Consider the following 16,737-nt stretch of genomic DNA (forward strand, 5'->3'; position numbering starts at 1 on the left):
GGGATCTGTGAACAAGAGAATCCCAAAACCGTCTACAGGTCTTGGCTGGAAAGTATGCTCCAACTTGACAACAGCAGCTGAAACAGGGAGGGACCTGATAGATCGTCTCCTAAGCCTTTCATCCATGCTGTATAGTAAGCACATAATAGGTGCTTATTTAGTATATAGAGAATGAATAAAGGTCAAATGACATTCTCAGCTATTCCTTTCCAATATTTGTGGGTGGGGAGCAGGAAAAGACAAATCCCTATTTTGAGCCATGTGGCTAAATTTCTTTATGCTTCCAAGGTGTACAAAATACTGGAATCAGGCAGGGAGGCTGAGGCAGTCCTCTTCTTGAGCTTGTGAAAAAGAATCACTCCTCTCCAGCACACTCATGATCACCCTTGCATATACACAAACACTCACTTTAGCTTGGGAAGAAGCAAGTTTAGCTTGCTGAGAGGCAAGGAGAAGGTGATCTGCAGCTATACCAGAAGCTTCTGACACCAATTGGCTCCCATCATACCAGAGTCTTTTTATTGAGGATCTTAGGATGATGGGGGTCTCAGCCTAGGGTGGCCGAGGGAGGTCCAGTTCGTGCCAAATCTGTGTTCAGAAAGTAGGTGCAGAGCTGCCCTTTGCCTTTGACCTTGATGATACCCCGGCTGTAGCAGGTGTAGCCTAAGGACTGCAGCACCCGGGCCGTCTCTTCAGTCACCTGGGATTGAAAGGGTGTGAGTCAGAAGTGTGGGGGAGGCCCTATCCTTATCCCCCCACCCCCTGCCTCCAATGCAGCCTCCTCACCTGGATCTTGCCCAGGACTCCTGTACTCTCCATGCGGCTGGCCACGTTCACTGTGTTGCCCCAGATGTCATACTGCGGCTTCTGGGCCCCGATCACTCCAGCCACTACAGGTCCGTGGTTCAACCCTGACAAGAGGTATGATAGAGAGGAGCCCTGGGTGGGTGGATTTGAGGAGGGAGAGGGGAAGAGGACACTCCAGGAATTAGGGTGAAGGGCCTGGAGGCCTTAGAGGAAAGGGCCTGGAGGGGTGTGGCTTAGGGAAGGGGTGGCTGAGCCTCAGTGCTCCAGGCCCAGCAGCTTCATGCTCCATCCCCAGGGATGAGGCTGGAGGGGGTCCAGGGTGAGCTGGGGAGTAGCTAACAAAGAGCCTAAGGGAGCCAGAGCTTGGGAAGGTGAGGAGGTTCCAGACTGCCCTAGCGAGGGAGGGTCCTCACCCACACGCAAGCGGAAGTTGTTGAAAGAGTGCTTATTGATGACGTCCAGCTTTGATCCAAGAGCCACCGCAAACTCCACCATGGTGCCAAGATGGCTGCAGCTGCGCTCAGCGTCCTAGCAACGGGGCCAGCCCACCAGGATGGGTCAATGAGGACCCCCCAGTGAGAGCCCAGACGAAGGTTGGTAGGTAAAGAAGGGATTCTGTACCTGCTGTGCGTCCTGTCCGGAGGTGGCATTTAAGCCTGTAGCTGCCATGTAGGTGCTACCGATGGTTTTGATCTTCTCCACCCCGCTAAACTTGGGCTTTGAGAGCAGCTGTATAGAGAGGAAGCTGTGTCCCCAGTCTTTCTTGCTCTCTCCTGCCTCCCTCTCAGAGGCCCAGCCCCAGGCCTTTGGAGACTAAAGGACCAGGTTGTGAGGACAGGGATGGTGGCAGGAGGGAGAGTGGATAGTGAGCAGAGTTTCCAGAGAGCTAGGGGATTGGAGGAGTGGCAGGGCCGGGGAGAGGGGGATGGACCCCTGGCTGGAGACTAAATTGGCAGGAGGGACTGGTGGGAAATTCTAGCATCCAGGACAAAGGGTCCAGGGGAAGCTTGGAGTTGTCACCTCATCAAAATCAGCAATTATCTCATTGAGCAGCCGCAGACACTCTAGACCCTCGTGGTTTATGTTGGACTCAGAGTAAAACTCCTTGAAGTCTGGAACTGAGGCGAACAGGACACAGACACACTCATAGGACTGGTGGTAGAGGTCCTGGAGGGTGGGATGCTGGGTTGAGGGAGCAAGTCATGGTCTTCCCCCTTCTGAGCCTGCATGGACCCTCCTCCCTGTGTCCATACTCCTACCCCTCTATTTAAGAAGGATCAGAAAGGAGGGAGAGGGGTAGGGCCAGGTTACCCCAGGGATGTGTGACTCGGGAGTCAAAGATTGGGTCTCATTACGATTCCAGGAGAGACAGGGGTTTGGAGTCAGGATCACCTCATAGCCACGTGAAGGGAGTCTCTTCAAGAGCTGGGATCCTGTCAGCGGGAATCAACTTTCTATCATATCTCATTGCCGAAAGGTGTTAAGTCAACTAAGTCAGCTTACAAAGATAGCTACAACTTGGAAGATAAAGTAATAGGGAAAAGGGGCCAAAAGGAAAATAAAGGTAAGATAAGGTAAGAAAAGGTAAGAAAATAAAGGTAAGATTTGAAGTTGGTTCACAAAATGGGTGCCATAAAGTCCCTGTGAGTCCTAGATTCTGGCTCTGAGCTTTCTAGTAGCCAATGTGAAGCTAGAAACAGGAGCAGTGACAAGATTCCCAGTGTCTGTAAGAGAAGGAGGCAGGAGATGTAGACCTACTGCTGATCTTGAGAGCAGAGAGCAAGCGGTGGGGGCAGGAAGCTGTGAAGTAGCCCCTGGCCTGTTTCTTTTAACATTCCTCAAGATGGACCAAGAGCATTTCCACAGCAGACACGGTGAAGTAGTGGTGGCAAAAATAAAATGGTGCAACTATGTGGGTGACCTTCTGATGGTCTATGGCAAGATGTTTAAGGATATAGATTAGCATCTTCCAATGGGAAACCCTGTGGTGATGGAAAGTTCTACATATGGGATGCCCAATACGGCATCTACTAGCCATAGGCAGCTGTTAGATCCTTGAAATGTGGCCAGTGAGACAGAGGAATTGAATTTTCCATTTTAATTCATTTAAATTTAAAGGGCCACACATGGCTAATGGCTACCATCCCGGATAGTGCAGGTCCAGAGAGATGGATGGACTGTGTCCTCCACACAACTCCCATCAACACTTGAAGAAGCTTCTGGAAGGCGTGGAGTGGTCATGAGTTGGAGAGGACGCTCCTTCTAAGTAAGAACTTGGAACACAGAGGCTCTGTGCTCAGCAGACAAAGACTAAGAGCTTATGAAAACGTCAGGCACCTATGTGACAGGGACAGAGACTTGGGTGACCACTTAACTACTGTGGGGGAGTCCAAAGAGGATGGGCCAAGGGCCAAGGTTTTCATCCAAAATTGGTCCCTATGGCATCTGAGGCTGAGGAGTCAGGGGTGGGGAGTCACCTCGTTGCGCCGGTTCTGGCCAATGAACTGGGGGGCCACATGTGCAGGGAGCACATTCTCCAACAGCAGCCGAGTCAGGTTCTCCATGGTCTCTGTCTCCTCCTGCTCCTGCCGCAGCTTCTTCTTCCACAGGAAGTCCAGCCGGCAGTAATACTCATTCTGGCAGGGTCAGCAGGGGCCCAAGGGGAGACACAGTGCACGGGAAACCTCAGCTCCTGTGTGCTCACCCTTCCCCCCATTCCTTGATGCTTAAACCACACCCCCTCCCCCCAGTCTAGAGAGAAGCCTCAAGGTGCAACTATCCCTGGGGAGGCTACCTTGAAAATAGATTCAAACTAGGGTAGACAGAATTGGCAGCAGATTCTTTCTTATAGGTGGGTTTTCCTAGGTTGGGGTGGGAGGGATGAGGGAGGGAGAATTTGAAGGCACCTCCCTTGGTGGGGGAGGTGAAGGAGAAAGAAACGGAGCAGGAAGGTTCACTTAGAAGCTTCCAATGGGCACACTATTTCGGCTCAACCCTGAAGGCATAAGATTTGAAGGAAAGAGTGAGAGAGAGACCAAGTCACAAATATGGGGACCCCGCCTCACCTTTCAAAGGGAGGCCCTGGAGGGCTGAGATGGGTGACTTACCTGCCGAGCCAGGACCAGGAGGGTGAAGAAGAAGATGAAGAAGGAGATAGCTCCCATCAGTTTGGGCTCCTTCAGCACCCCTGGCCTGAGGAGGCCACGGATCAGGATTGCCCCTGCCCTGCACCTTCCCGATGGCCTCCTCCCTACCCTCAGTGCCCATGTAGCCCACAGCCACCCTCCGCCTTTGCCCTGTGGGTGGATGGTTCAGGTCAGGGAGGTAAGGACAGCTCTGCTCCGCTCCCAGGGGGCCTGAGCACCTCTATCCAGTGGCCGTGCACACCTGGAGTCCGAGGGATCCGGATAGAGGCGGGCGATGAGGCAGTCAGACAGCCAGGCGTGGGAGTGCAGGAAGAGGGAGCAGGAGGCCCCCAGCCATAGCAGGAGCAGCAGCAACTTCAGCTCGAAGCTCATGTGCAAAAAGAGGGAGCAGGACAGGAACCCCAGCACGCAGCAGTGCATAGAGTACTGTGGGGCCAAGTAGGGTGGTCAAGAGGCGAGGCATATCCCACAGGTAGGGGTGGGAGAATATCCCGGGGCTCCTGGCCTGCCCCTCCCCGGGCCCACGACCTATCTGGGGAGTAGGCGGTGTCATACACACAAACACACACCGAGTGTAATTTACGTCTGTCCCAATCCACAGGATGGAACGTTCAACCAAGGAGGTGGGGGAGGGGCCAAGGAAGGCTCTGGAGAGAGAGTTTCAGGGCTGTGAGGAATACTCACAGGGACGCTGATGAGAGGCAGGGACCCAGGGAGCTCCCAGGAGATGTTGAAAGCCATGGAGGACACATTGAGAGCCCCAAAAGGGCAGTTTGATGCTGCCGGTAAGAAGAACTGCAGAAGGAAGTGAAGAGCTGAGGTGGGCAGGCAGCTCCCTGGGCATGATGGTGGCTTGTGCTGCGGTTCAGCTGACTTAGGGATGGGTCAGAGCCAGACCCCTCCAAAGAGGGGGATTATGGTATTCCTGGCTGCTGAGGGAGGCTTAGCGCAGGGGTCCTCGCTGGGGGGTCAGGGATGGGAGGAGCAGGTGTCCTGAGCACGAGTCTGCCACGGATCCACTGTGTGATCTCTTGCCAGCCACTTAGCCTCTCTGGGCCTCAGCTTCCTCTTCTGTTACTTGGCTGGCGGGGGGGGGGGGGGGGGGGCGGTGATTCCTAAGGTGTCTTTCAGGGATAGAATTCTAGGAATGACTATAAATTCTGAAACCTCAGGGGCGCCTGGGTGGCTCAGTCAGTTAAGTGTCTGACTTCAGCTCAGGTAATGATCTCGCGGTTCGTGGGATCGAGTCCTGCGTCAGGCTCTGAGCTGTCAGCACAGCTCGGATTCTGCCTCCCTTTCTCGCTCTCTGCCCCTCCCCCACCCATACTCTGTCTCTCAAAAATAATAAACATTCAAAATAATCAAAACAAAACAAATTCTGAAAACTCAGCCAAACTCAGCTACAAGATCATAATGAGCGAGCTAAACAGTGAAGATCTGCCTCCACAGAATAGATATGCTCAGGTGGCAGATTAATTTTTTTCTTTTATACTTGTCCAACATTGCCAGAATGTTGGCCTTACTCCGGCTGTCCTCCCAAATCCCAGGGGTCCCCTTTCAGCTTCTGACAGCTCGAACAGGCCCTGATCGGGTACATAGGGCCCCCCACTGCCCTCACCAGGCTGGGAATGGCCATCACAAAAACCAGGAGGATGGTAGCTGTGCCCAGGGCAACTCGCAGTCCGGGCCGTGTGGCCACCAAGCCAGACAGTGCCGGCAGCCAGTGCAGCATCTTGGGGCCTTTCAAGACACACCTCTGCAGAAGGAGCACGGGAATCTTAGCCGTGGGGCTGGGACACCCAGGTCACAGTGAGGGCCCAGCTCACCACTTCCACCCCCCAGCCCACCTCACCGTCAGGTGCTCTGAGAAGCAGACGAAGAGGAGGAGGAGGAAGAGGAGGAAGGTGATGCTATAGGTGATGGCCAGAGCTGGGGGCCTAAAGGGAGATAAGAGTGAGGCCTTGAAAGTCAGAATCGGCTCTGTGTGCTGGGAGGGTGCTGTGCCACCCAGTTGGGAGATGTGGGGAGGAGGAGTCCTGGGGATCTGAACTGGCTACCAGTGGGGACTGTGCTGATGAAAGGCATTGCCTGCTGAAGCTCTGGGAAAGTTGAGGGGTCTAGGGCAGTGGTGGGGTAGGGCAGGAACTATAAGGTGGGGACAATACTGGAAGGGGGCAGGAGGCTCACAAAGGGGTCAAGGCCACATCAGGCCAGTCTCTGGGCCTTCAGGCCAAAGCTCTTCTTCTACCTGGCTGAGTTCTGGACAAGTCCCTGCAGCCCCTCCTAGCCATGGACTAAAAACAAGGACCTACTTTCTAAGCTCATTTCCTGTGAGATTTGGGCTTCTCAATGAAAATAGAACCTGCTTCATTGAAAAGTTGTTTGAATTGAGAGACAGGCTTGTGAAAGTGCTTGGGTTATGTAGAAAGCCCACGAGATGTACGATAGTAAAATGAGGGCTATGATTATCACTGTTTCCCCAGAACACATGTTTCCTCTGTGGGTCAGTGTCCGAAACTAAGGGAAAGTCGGTAAAGAAGAAAATGTGGGTCAAGGATCAAAAAATTTATACATGGGAATCAGGGCCCCTCTTGCCTGGGGCTCTCACCTGTTTGTCACCAGCATCTGGATGATGAAATTGGAAAGGAAAACCAGGAAGGTGCAGGCTGCATAGTATTTGAAGGCGGGGAGGGCAGAGAGTCGGTACTGGAAGGGAAGGGGGGGGTCAGTGTGGAGACAGGGGCCACTAGGGCTGCCCATCATCTCGGAGGTGTCAATTCCAGGCAAGAACAGGTGTCTCAGCCTCCCCACCCACCCTCCAGTTCAGTCTCAGGTAGCCCCTACTGGTTCTCCAAGGAACTGCCCTCCTCCCTCCCATCCCCACCTAGAAAATCAATCTATAGGGTGACAGCCATTTGGAGAGAGGTACAAGCCCCTCAGCCCAGGATCACAAATTGAGCAGACCTTGGAGGTGAGGTGGGACTACAGGGCTTGCCCCCTTCCCAAGGCCAAGGCACTAAGGTTGGAAAATTCTCTAACCTTGTGTCACCCCCCACCCACCCCAGCCCACCTCTTTCTCCAGTTCCTTCTTTCTGAAGTACAGTGTCAGTGGGTTGAAGTCCTTTGACTGCCTCCACTGTCTGGTAGGAGGTGGGGGGCCATGAGCCCCGGAGAGGAAAGGGCAGGGCAGGGTGGGTGGAGGGGTGGTCAGGTGCATGTTTCCCTGGAGTAGAGTAGGGAAGCCCCCCCACTTCCCTCTGGGTCATTAGGGGAGCACATCCCTCCTGTACCACAGAAGCCCAGCTCCCAACCCCTCCCAGTCCTTTTCTGTTCTCCATACTTCTGAGAGTTGAGCTGTTCGATGACCTGGAAGAACTTGGCATCCCCAGTGTCCAGGTCATCATCTAGCCCCCGGGGGGTACGGCTCCTGCAGAGTGACAGCCCAGCCTGTCACCACAGGAGGCCCTCAACATATCTGGGTGAAGCAGGTACAGCCCCCCCACCCCCAGGAAGGATGGGGGCAGGTCACCCCAGGGACTCCTCACCGGTCCAGGCTCCACTGGGGGCTGAAGGAAGCCAGGGCCTTCTCCTGTTGGGAGAACACAGCAAAGAGGGGGATGAGGCGATGCTGAGCATCCCTGAAGCCTCTCTGCAGTGAGGGGTTCCATATCTACACATGTCCTTGGCCTTGAGCATTTGGCATGAGTGTTTTCCCTGCCTCTGATGACTTCCTCTCTCCATCAAATCCCATCTGCCCTTAAGGGAAGGATCAAACCACATTTATTCTTTAAATTTCTTGTGGACTTGGGGCGCCTGGGTGGCTCAGTCATTTAAGAGTCTGACTTCAGCTCAGGTCATGATCTCACAGTTCGTGGATTCGAGCCCCGCATCGGGCTCTGTGCTGTCAGTGTGGAGTCTGCTTTGGATTCTCCATCCCCCTCTCTCTCTGCCCCTCCCTGCCTGCACTTCTCTCTGTCTCTCTCAAAATAAATAAATAAATAAACTTTAAAAAACAGTTTCTTCTGGACTCTTTAGACACCCAGGGTCTTTATACTTTTATTTCCTCAGTCTCTACCCCCTGTGAGGTAACCCTGTATTTTCTGTAAGCTTGAGTGGCTGTCATCTTCCCTAAGGACTGAACAAATCCCAAAAGTCCTTGGTTTAAACTGAAGTGACAGTGAGAAAGTTCTGACTCGCTTGTGGTCAGGCTGAGCTGGGAAGTGGTGGGGGCAGAAGACAAAAAGTCTAGAAGAAAGGGAAAGAGAAAGGAAGAGAGACAAACCTGGTCACAGTCATTCTTTCCTGCACCAAAACAAATGCGCACCGTGAGCAAACATATGAAAATAAGCAGGCAAGTAAAGCAGGTGAGAAAAGCCCCAAAGAAGAGAACGAAGCCAACGGCCACTGCCCAGGGCCAGGAGTCTGTGACTGTTCTTTTCTGCTCCCCTGGCTCATGTGGAGGAAGCAGGGTCACAGGGGGCCACATCATCCCCCCAAATCAAAACCTGGTGTATGGCGGGGGAAGGAGATTAAGGGGTGTGTTCTAGGTATGAGCCCATCTATCATCCAGGACTGAGCCTAACGTTCTTCAAACTACCTACCTGCCTCTCCACCTTGCTCAATGACTGTTTTTTTAAAACAGGGAAAACAATTTATTCATTTCTGTCTTCTCTAGAACTAGCCTAGTATCTGCCACATTGTAGGTGCTTTAAAAGTGTAGAAGGAACAGGGTGCCTGGGTGGCTCAGTCAGTTGAACGACCGACTTCAGCTCAGGTCATGATCTAGTGGTTCGTGGGTTCTACCCACGTGGGGGTGGATGGATGGATGGATGGATGGATGGATGGATGGATGTTATATACTAGCACCAACACTGCCCCACCACCCCAAGGTTCCCCATTGTTTAAATGTAAGCTGATGTGATTCTCAGGATTTCTAACATTTGACTGAGGGCCTGGTACTTCACGGGCTTGGAAGTGAATTTCTGGGCTGGTGAGGTCCTGCCTTGGGAGCTACCCTCGAACCAGGAGTTCCTACTTCTTCACCCTGACACTTCCTAGCCTGCACACGAGTGGGGTTTCAGGGAGGTCTGGCATGGGTTCTAGGGGGCCTCTCACCATGGGGATTGCACTTGCACCTAACATTGTCTCACAATTCCTGGGCTCCCAGCAAAGCCCACCCTCTACTCTGCCTCCATGCTGGAGACTCTATCCTGCAATAGTCAGCAGAGTCTTGGATTCTTTCTTCTTCTCCCTCCTGTCCGCTTAACCCTTTTGACGTCTCCCCTACCCCGTGTTAAGGATTGGAATTAGGTACTCTCCTAAACCACTGCTGCCAATGTCCCCCCCATACCACAGTGTTTCACGGATCTCTGGCCTGCTTTCCTCCTGGGTGGGTTGGGAGGGGAGATGGAACACAGAAAGGGTGCTCTGAAGTCATCCCATATATCCAACTGGGTCTGGCAGAGAAGATTCAGAGAGAAAGATCTGCAGAAAGGTGGCTGGGAAAGTTTGGAGAAGATCAGATAAAATGGAGAAGAGCAGGCTGAGGACCCTAATCTTGTGGCAAGCCTTTGGGGACACAGCCTCAGTAACTGTATGCGTGGGTGTTCTGGCTGCTTGTCACCAAGCACCAACACGAAGAGCCAGCTGGTGGGAGAGATCCAGGCTCCTCCACCAGCTAGTGGGTCATGATTACCGGAAGGTGCTATGCACAAGGTCAGCCAACCAAGCCCTGGTTACCTCTCTTCCCTCCCTCCTCAATCCCTGCCTGCTCAGAGTGACTTCTTTCAAGACCACATGCGATTTTCACTGTCACCTCATTTAATCCTTGTATAAACGCTGAGAGTAGGGGCAACAACTGATTTGCCCCCACCTTCCCAATTCTAGTGGGGATTAAAAAAGAGAATGTGCAGTTTCAGGAAGGGAATTCAACAGAGACATTTCCTGGTGGGACTGGGTGTGAGCGGTGGCTTCAGAGCCAAGAGGAAGTATGGTCTATACCTTTGGGGTACTGAGGGAAGGCTTCCTGAGTGGAGTTTGGGGAACAGTGAACATGGTGCCTATAGGATTTTGCATCTCAAGTGAGCTCAGAGGGCAGTGACCTTTGCCCTTTCTCTGGAAAGAAGGGTAAGGAAAAGCCTGAACCAGTGACTGGGGCAACCAGACAGTTCAGGACCTTAGGATGTCATCAAGTGACTCACTGGATGGGTGGGGGGAGGTTGGGAGAGGCAGTGGGGTGGGGTTATGTAAGTGCTAGGGCTCGCAGTGGAGTGCACTTACCGGGAGAGGGGTAGAGGTGGATACAGGGCTCTCTAGGTGGCTCAGATGGGCAAAAGGCTTGGCGGCGCCCCAGGACTCCAGGTAGCGGGTCATCAGCAGCGACGGACGCATCTTGGGGCCCTCGAGAGAGGACAGCAACCCTCCTGCAGTGCCCTTCTCATCCTCCTCCTCAGCCTGGGGCATAGGAGGGCTGAAAGTCAATTTCACAAATGCTTTCCACATTCTCCCCACACCTCTTGGAAGGTTGTGTCACCTCCCCCTTGACGCACACACTGGGACCCAGGAATTCAGTCTCTGGTGTAGGAAAAGAGATCAGGCCTGTTGGCTGTGGGTGGTTAGGATGGGCCAGCCCATGGGGTCCAGGCTGGGCTTTTACCCGGGGATCGATGACTAGGTAGGTAGGCTCCCCTAGCTCCCGAAGGTATGGGTCCCGGTGTTCCATGGCTGCATCCTCCACAGCATAAGCCCCTGCCAGCAGGGCCAGGGTAGCCCCTGTAATATGCACTCGTCTGGAAGGAGGGGGCAGTGGAAGTCAGGACGGAGGGCTTGCAAACCTCTCCTTTCTTTCAAGGAGCCTTCCTGGAGGTCTGACTTTAAGCAAGGCCCTGTGCTACCAGAGGTGTCTCCCGACCCCACTCCCTGCACGCCAGGATCTCCCTAAGCCCCACGTGGGATTGTGCTCATTTTAGGAAACTATGAACAGGATGACAGCATGTGGGAGGCCCGGTTGGTTTCCTCCTGTGGCCTCCTGCAGCCCCACATCTCACCCTGGCACGCCACCCGCCTCCATGTGGTTGGCCAGTGTGACATCATGGGACCAGACATCATACTGCCACTTCTGCAGCCCAATGACTCCGCAGAGCACACTGCCCGAATGCACGCCCACACGCATGTTGATGTCCACGCCAGTGGCTGCCCGGAGCTTCCTGAGCAGGGTATGTAGGGGACAATCTGAATGCTGCCTTCATCCCTACCCATGCCACACCCCTCCCTCCCTCTAAGAGGACTTCCACTACCCTGTCTGCTCCTCCCCAATATCCATCCCTTGTTACCCCTCCTGCCCATCCACCTGAGCTGACCTGATGGCCCGGCACATGTCCAGCCCCATGCGCACGCAGTTGATGGCGTGGTCTGGCAGGGAGAGCGGTAGCCCAGAGACACAGTAGTAACAGTCTCCCAGGATCTTGATCCGCATGCATTCATGCTCCTGGGAGTGTGTGTGTGTGTGCAGGGGAAGGGGGGCACCTGGTTAGAGGCCAGAGGTACGAGGGAGCTGGGAGGAGTGGGAGCAAATGTGGTATTCCTGAAGAACCTCTGAGGCCGGAAGTCTCTGGGTCAGATCTAGGGACTCTCTCAACTTGCTATGGGACTGGCTGAGGTCTGTGGCTCTCCCCCAGCTCTGGCATGTGGAGGGTGTATTCAGATTTAAGCATATGAAAGTAGCCTCAAGACAGAGGTTTTCTGGGTGACACCCAAGATTAGGTTTGTTGGGGGCATCCCTGGGGGTCTGAACAGGTGGCTGGACTGGGCTGAGGTTACACAGGGCAGACATTTCCCTTGGAAGGGCTCCCTAAGGTTAGAACATCTGAACATCCCCCTAGATTTGGCTGTGGTATCCAGAGACACCTACGTCGGGGCTCTGAGCATATCTGGGGGTGTTGTGGTTGGGACATTTGTGGAGTTGTTGACAAGTCTCTTCCAGGTTTGAGGTGTGTGGTGAGCAGCTCCAGAGCTGGGGTTGTTTGAGAGGGTTTCCTACTTCCATTGGAATATCTTCCATTGGAATACATGGGCTCTGAAGTGGGACTGGGATCTGAGGAGGCAGGTGTTTCCCTTGGAAGGGGCTCTCCAGGGTGGGGCACTTGAAGATCCCTGGGTGGGGAGGGAGGCCCCCTCTGACCTTGGCGATCTGGTCGAACTTGCCAAAGAGCTCGTTGAGCATGAGCACCAACTCCTTAGGAGAGCACTCACTGGCCAGCCGGGTGAAGCCCACGATGTCAGCATACAGCACACTGGGCAGGGCAGACTGTGTCGGTGGGGCCAGGATCTCAGCCCACAGCCCCCTTCCCTGGGGCCATCCTTTCTCATACCTGACTCCCTGGTGCCTCTTGACATAGAGGCTGTGGAAGTTGTTGGTGCTTTCTGGCCGTGACCCCTGTCCAGCCTGCAGTCGTGCCATGATCTCTGCCTTCATCTCTCGGGCCAAGTAGGCAGGAAGGATGGACAAGAGAAGGTGTTCCTGGAGGAGGTCACAATGAACACCAACCCTCCTGCAACCTACAGCCAGAAGTCCCAGCCTCCCAACGAACTAGGAACCCAGCACTTCCCCAGTCCCACTAGCTGTTCCCCAAAGTACTCCCCCAAGATCCTTCCCATCACATAGAGCTGGGGCTCCAACATCCCACCCTGCACTAATCACCTTTGGGGACTGAACTCCCAGAACCAGTGCCAGAATTAAGAGTTCTTTGTTTACTATCATAAAAGTGCTTTCATAGGCTTCAGTTTGTTCGAGACTTAACACAACTTTCCAAGGTGGGCGGTAGCCACATTTTACAAAGGAGGAAAGAGAAGGGTAAGTGATCTGCCGAAAGTCATTCGCCTTGCAAAGGGGCCCGGCTGAATGATACAAACAACCCCTTTTCACACCACAGTCTGGCCCAGCCTCCCAGGCCCAGCAAACCTGGTGCTTCTTCTCGGTGTCCAGCCGCCGGCGCGAGTGCAGGGAGCTAAGTGCCTCGCGGAACGTGGCGCGCAGCGCGCGCTCCATCAGCGTCTTGTGATACGCTCCCGCCACGTTCCCGCACAGGAACAACACCGCGTTCGCTGCCAGCTGTGGGTGAGGGTCAGCCTCAGAGGATGCTGGCCATGGGTGGCGGTGGGGGTGATTAAGTGCATACCTGGAGTTGGTCTCCAAGATGCTTGAGGAGGACTCCACAGTTAGAGACCCAAGAATTTCCAGGCAATCTGTGCTACACTGTGGGGTCCGTAGGGGGCGCTTCTCCCCCCCCAATACCCCTGCTCTAGACTTGGCTGTGCACCAACATGGCCTCTTAGGTCTAGAAATCGTTCACTTATGTTTCCTCTGCCTGGAATACTACTCCAGTATTTACCCTCCGCCCCCCCCCCCTCCCGCCCCTCGCAGCGCAAAACCACTCAATCTCCGACTTTTACATTCTCTGTGAAGGTTCCATCATCCGCATCTGTCCCCACTACTCTGGTCCCCAGGTGAGCTCACTTGCCCATGGACCCAGAGGCCTCTTCTGGTTTCTGCAGGCATCGGGCTGCCCTGGTGTACCAGCCCCATGAGCGCACTGTCTGGGTGTGTATGTGTTTGTCCTCTGTGCTTAGCGGGCGCCTCACCCTGGAATCCCAGCTCAGCAAGAAGTTGGTGGACGCTCAGAGGAACTAACGGCGCGCGCGCGCAGCGGGGCCGCCCCCGCCCTCCTCCCCCCGCTGCGCAGCAGGTACTATGGGTGTGCTCACCTGTGGCAGCAGCGCCGGCTTTGAGTCCGGCTGAGGCCCAAGGTACAGCCCAAGGACCAGCAAGTGGGAGAGCGATGAGGCAAGGCCCGCAGCAGCGGCATCCCGCATGCCCAAGGGCAACATGGCGTACACGGTGAAGATGACAAAGAGGAAAAAGGACACCTGGGGGCGGGAGGGCACAGGAAGCTGCTGGCTTCGGCCAGCCCAGCAGCTGGGCTGCTCCCTCCTCTTGGCCTGGCTGTCCTGCTGCCCCTTGCTCCACCTGCCGCTCCTCTTACCTGGTCCCAGGCGCTCACCAGGCCCCCAGTGAACAGGAAGCCGTGGCCTAGCCCGAGTAGCGCTGCCCATACGAGGCCCGACAGGGGACGTGTCCAGCGCTGCAGTCGTTGCTCCCGGGAAGCCAAGCCCAGGAGCAGCGAGAAGCCACCCAGCGCGCACAGCACAGTGGTCAGGAAGCCTGGGTCTGAAGCTATCTCCTGCGAGGAGAGGGTGCTTGCAGCAAGACTGGAGTGTGGAGTATGGGGGAACGCCTCCAAGCTGAAGAAGAACAGGCAGCCCCCCCAGGCCACTTCTGAAATGTGTCTCAAACTCAAGTAGCAAAAGGAGACAGGGCACCTCGACTTGCCATTCGTAGTAGGTTGAACCATAGGAAGTCACCAATAATCTGTTTTTAATCTACAGAGCCTGGGGTCTCATAGGGTTCAACCTAATATCTCACTTGCATGCTGCAGGGGTGGTTGAGCCTTAGGCCATCTATCCAGAGTCCCTGGCTCAGAACCCATACTGCCCATTTGTGAATCCATGACCTTTCTGAACTTCAGCTTTCTAGTCTGTCAAATAGGAATTCCAGCACCAGCCAGGGGTCCTGAAGCAACCAAAGAATCCTACCTTACAGAAGGCACTTAGGAATGAACCAGTTTGCTCAAGGAGATTCCCTGCCCTGGGGACAAGTCTGGGAGTTGATCCCCATCCACCCACCCAAGAAGTGCTCCAGCAGCAGGGGGCACCTGAAACCTCCCTCCTGTCAGGCTAGGGGGGAGCACTACACTTTTGCCACCCACCTCTGGGTGTAGGCCTCCCACCGCTGTCCCTGCCCTGTGTCCCCACCTCTTCCTGGACTTCGAGGACCAGCAAGAATTGGTCTGTTTATTGGCTTTCCCAACTTGCCTCCAAAAAATGAAAAGAAAACTTGGAGCAGGATATTTCCAGAAATGGAATTGAATTGAAGACCCCCTTTCTCAAAAAAAAAAAAAAAAAAAAAAAAAAAAAAAAAAAAAAGATAAAGAAAGAAGGAAAAAGAAAAAGAAAGAAAGAAAAAGAAACTGGAAATGGGTTTATTTTGGGACTAAATGTGAGCGGGAGGGAGGGTGCCTTCTGGGAGACTATGGGTACAACTGCCCCACAACCCCTATGAAAGAAAGAAAACCAGGAAACGGATTCCCAAAGGGCCCAGTGTAATTTCCCCTCTGGAAAATTGGAAAATCCGGTGTTGCATTTACTCTAGAACCAGTAGATCACAGAAGCTCAGAAGGCCTGTCAGTACCCTGAGAGAAATTAGAAGCACCCCCAGGGCTCAGCCTTCTCCCAGCAGCCCAGCGAATGTGGCCCCAGAGGTGGAGTGACTTGTCCAGGGTCACTACATTTCCTAGTAAGGCTTTCCTGGGTTCCAGCAAAGAAGGCATATGGAAAAGCAGGCCCCTCCCGAGCCCTAACTCCGAAAACGCCCCCTAGGCAGTGACCCTCCCACCACCCTCCGGAAGGCGCCCCTCACCAGAGCCGCCCCCCTCCCCGCTCACCCGGCCGCTGGCGGAGGCGACAGCCAGCAGCGCCAGGAGCGCGCAGAGCACGATCACCAGCAGCAGTAGAAGCAGCGGGTACTGCTGGCTCAGGCTGTAGTAGGTTTCGTAGAAGAGGTCTTCGCTGGGGGGCGGCCGGGGGCTGAAGAGGCGGGCCATGGTCTTCCCTGCCCCCCGCCTCGTCGCCCGGGTGGAGGGCGGGCCCCGGGGCTGGGGAGGGCCAGGGGCCGCGTTACCGCCTGCGGCCCCAGCCGGCCCCAACTGTGCCCCTCTCACTGTGTCCAAGCCACTTCCATCCCGTTTCCCCAACCTCGCGGCAATCCCACCTTCCAGGCACTCCCTGTGGCCTCTCAGCCTTTTCCCAGTTGGCGGTGAGGGGACTGCCCCATCCCTCGCTCCTCCTCCCTCGAACCCAGACTGCCTGAGGTGCCCTAGCAAAAGCCTCATGGCCGGGTGGGACGGGATTTGCGGTTGAAGCAAAGGAGCCTCGGGTTCCCCCTTTCCCCAAACTCACTGCCCGCGATGCTGCCGCAGCTGAATGGGTTACGCCCGAGGAGGGAGCTCGGGCAGCTGGTCGCGGAGTCCCGATCCCCGAGAAGCTAGTGGCTCAGAGCCCCGGGCGGCAGGCGCTTCCCTCCCGGCGCCTGGGGACCCCTCCCACTTCCCCCGATGGGACTGCCCGGCCCCTTCCCGTGCCGAGTCGAGTCGGACTCCTCAGGCCTCCTCCCTCCCTCATTGTCTCCCCTAACACCGTCACCTTCCCCCTTCTGCCGTCTCAAGAAGGGAATGCAGACCGTGGGAGATGCGAAGGGGTGGCGTAGGCCGGGCTGAGAAGCAAGTGTGGAAATCGGAGTGGAACCCTTGGACGTGGGGAGAATGCAGGACAGCTGGAGTGAAAGCTGGCAAGAATGTAAGGAAGAATGTGGGGGCGAATGGGGGGTAGGATTCACGTCAGGATGGAAGGGTGTTCCCATTCTCCTCTCCTCCTGCCTGTATGAGCTGCTGTGGTGGAGTCTGAACTGTCCATGCTCCCATGGAGTCCAGCTCCATGGGAGGAGGCACGTCTGTGTGTAGCTTTGTGGAGTCGGAGTCGTGGCTTTCTACTCCTGACACCAGCTGGGAGTCCAAGGGCTCGGAAGCAAGGAGCAGGTGAGTGTAGGTGGTGAGTAATTGTGGTGGAGGCAAATAAGTACGGTGGCTGACCTCCAAGAGGCTGGGGGGTTTCT

General features: G+C 55.0%; 1 protein-coding gene across 14 annotated transcripts; it reads right to left on the reverse strand.

Moving 5' to 3' along the window:
- Window positions 1–497: 497 nt before the first annotated feature.
- Window positions 498–16,171, reverse strand: ADCY4 (adenylate cyclase 4). 14 transcript variants are annotated; one of them, XM_027065474.2, is made up of 26 exons: window positions 16,026–16,171; window positions 15,512–15,721; window positions 13,994–14,191; window positions 13,716–13,877; window positions 12,913–13,062; window positions 12,323–12,471; window positions 12,133–12,244; window positions 11,312–11,439; window positions 11,000–11,158; window positions 10,609–10,741; window positions 10,233–10,406; window positions 7,499–7,542; window positions 7,294–7,380; window positions 7,024–7,093; window positions 6,562–6,659; window positions 5,806–5,890; window positions 5,572–5,709; window positions 4,638–4,748; window positions 4,195–4,379; window positions 3,915–3,999; window positions 3,285–3,443; window positions 1,828–1,974; window positions 1,429–1,536; window positions 1,221–1,335; window positions 787–911; window positions 498–700 (listed from the first exon to the last, which is right to left on the reverse strand). In XM_027065474.2, exons 2-26 carry the CDS (start codon window positions 15,668–15,670, stop codon window positions 548–550), a joined length of 3,234 nt encoding a protein of 1,077 aa, XP_026921275.1. In that variant the 5' UTR covers window positions 15,671–15,721; window positions 16,026–16,171; the 3' UTR covers window positions 498–547. The 14 variants fall into 14 exon arrangements, 8 of the variants coding, with proteins under 8 accessions (XP_026921275.1, XP_053080296.1, XP_053080298.1 ...); XM_053224321.1 differs by lacking the exon at window positions 16,026–16,171 and having other exon boundaries at window positions 15,512–16,019; XM_053224323.1 differs by lacking the exons at window positions 13,994–14,191; window positions 16,026–16,171 and having other exon boundaries at window positions 15,512–16,019.
- Window positions 16,172–16,737: the final 566 nt, after the last annotated feature.

This window comes from Acinonyx jubatus, chromosome B3, assembly GCF_027475565.1.
Source record: "Acinonyx jubatus isolate Ajub_Pintada_27869175 chromosome B3, VMU_Ajub_asm_v1.0, whole genome shotgun sequence".
NCBI classification, from domain to species: Eukaryota; Metazoa; Chordata; class Mammalia; order Carnivora; family Felidae; genus Acinonyx; species Acinonyx jubatus.

What these genes read in the sequence shown, in the direction of transcription:
- ADCY4 (XM_053224321.1), bottom strand. Translation starts at nt 15,958, where the DNA reads ATGAGGCTTTTGCTAGGGCACCTCAGGCAGTCTGGGTTCGAGGGAGGA. An exon ending in CCGGATCCCTCGGACTCCAG is followed by an intron (nt 4,000 to 4,194) that starts GTGTGCACGGCC and finishes TGGCCTCCTCAG; the next exon opens with GCCAGGGGTGCTGAAGGAGC. An exon ending in GCCAGAACCGGCGCAACGAG is followed by an intron (nt 1,975 to 3,284) that starts GTGACTCCCCAC and finishes CCCACCCTCCAG; the next exon opens with GACCTCTACCACCAGTCCTA.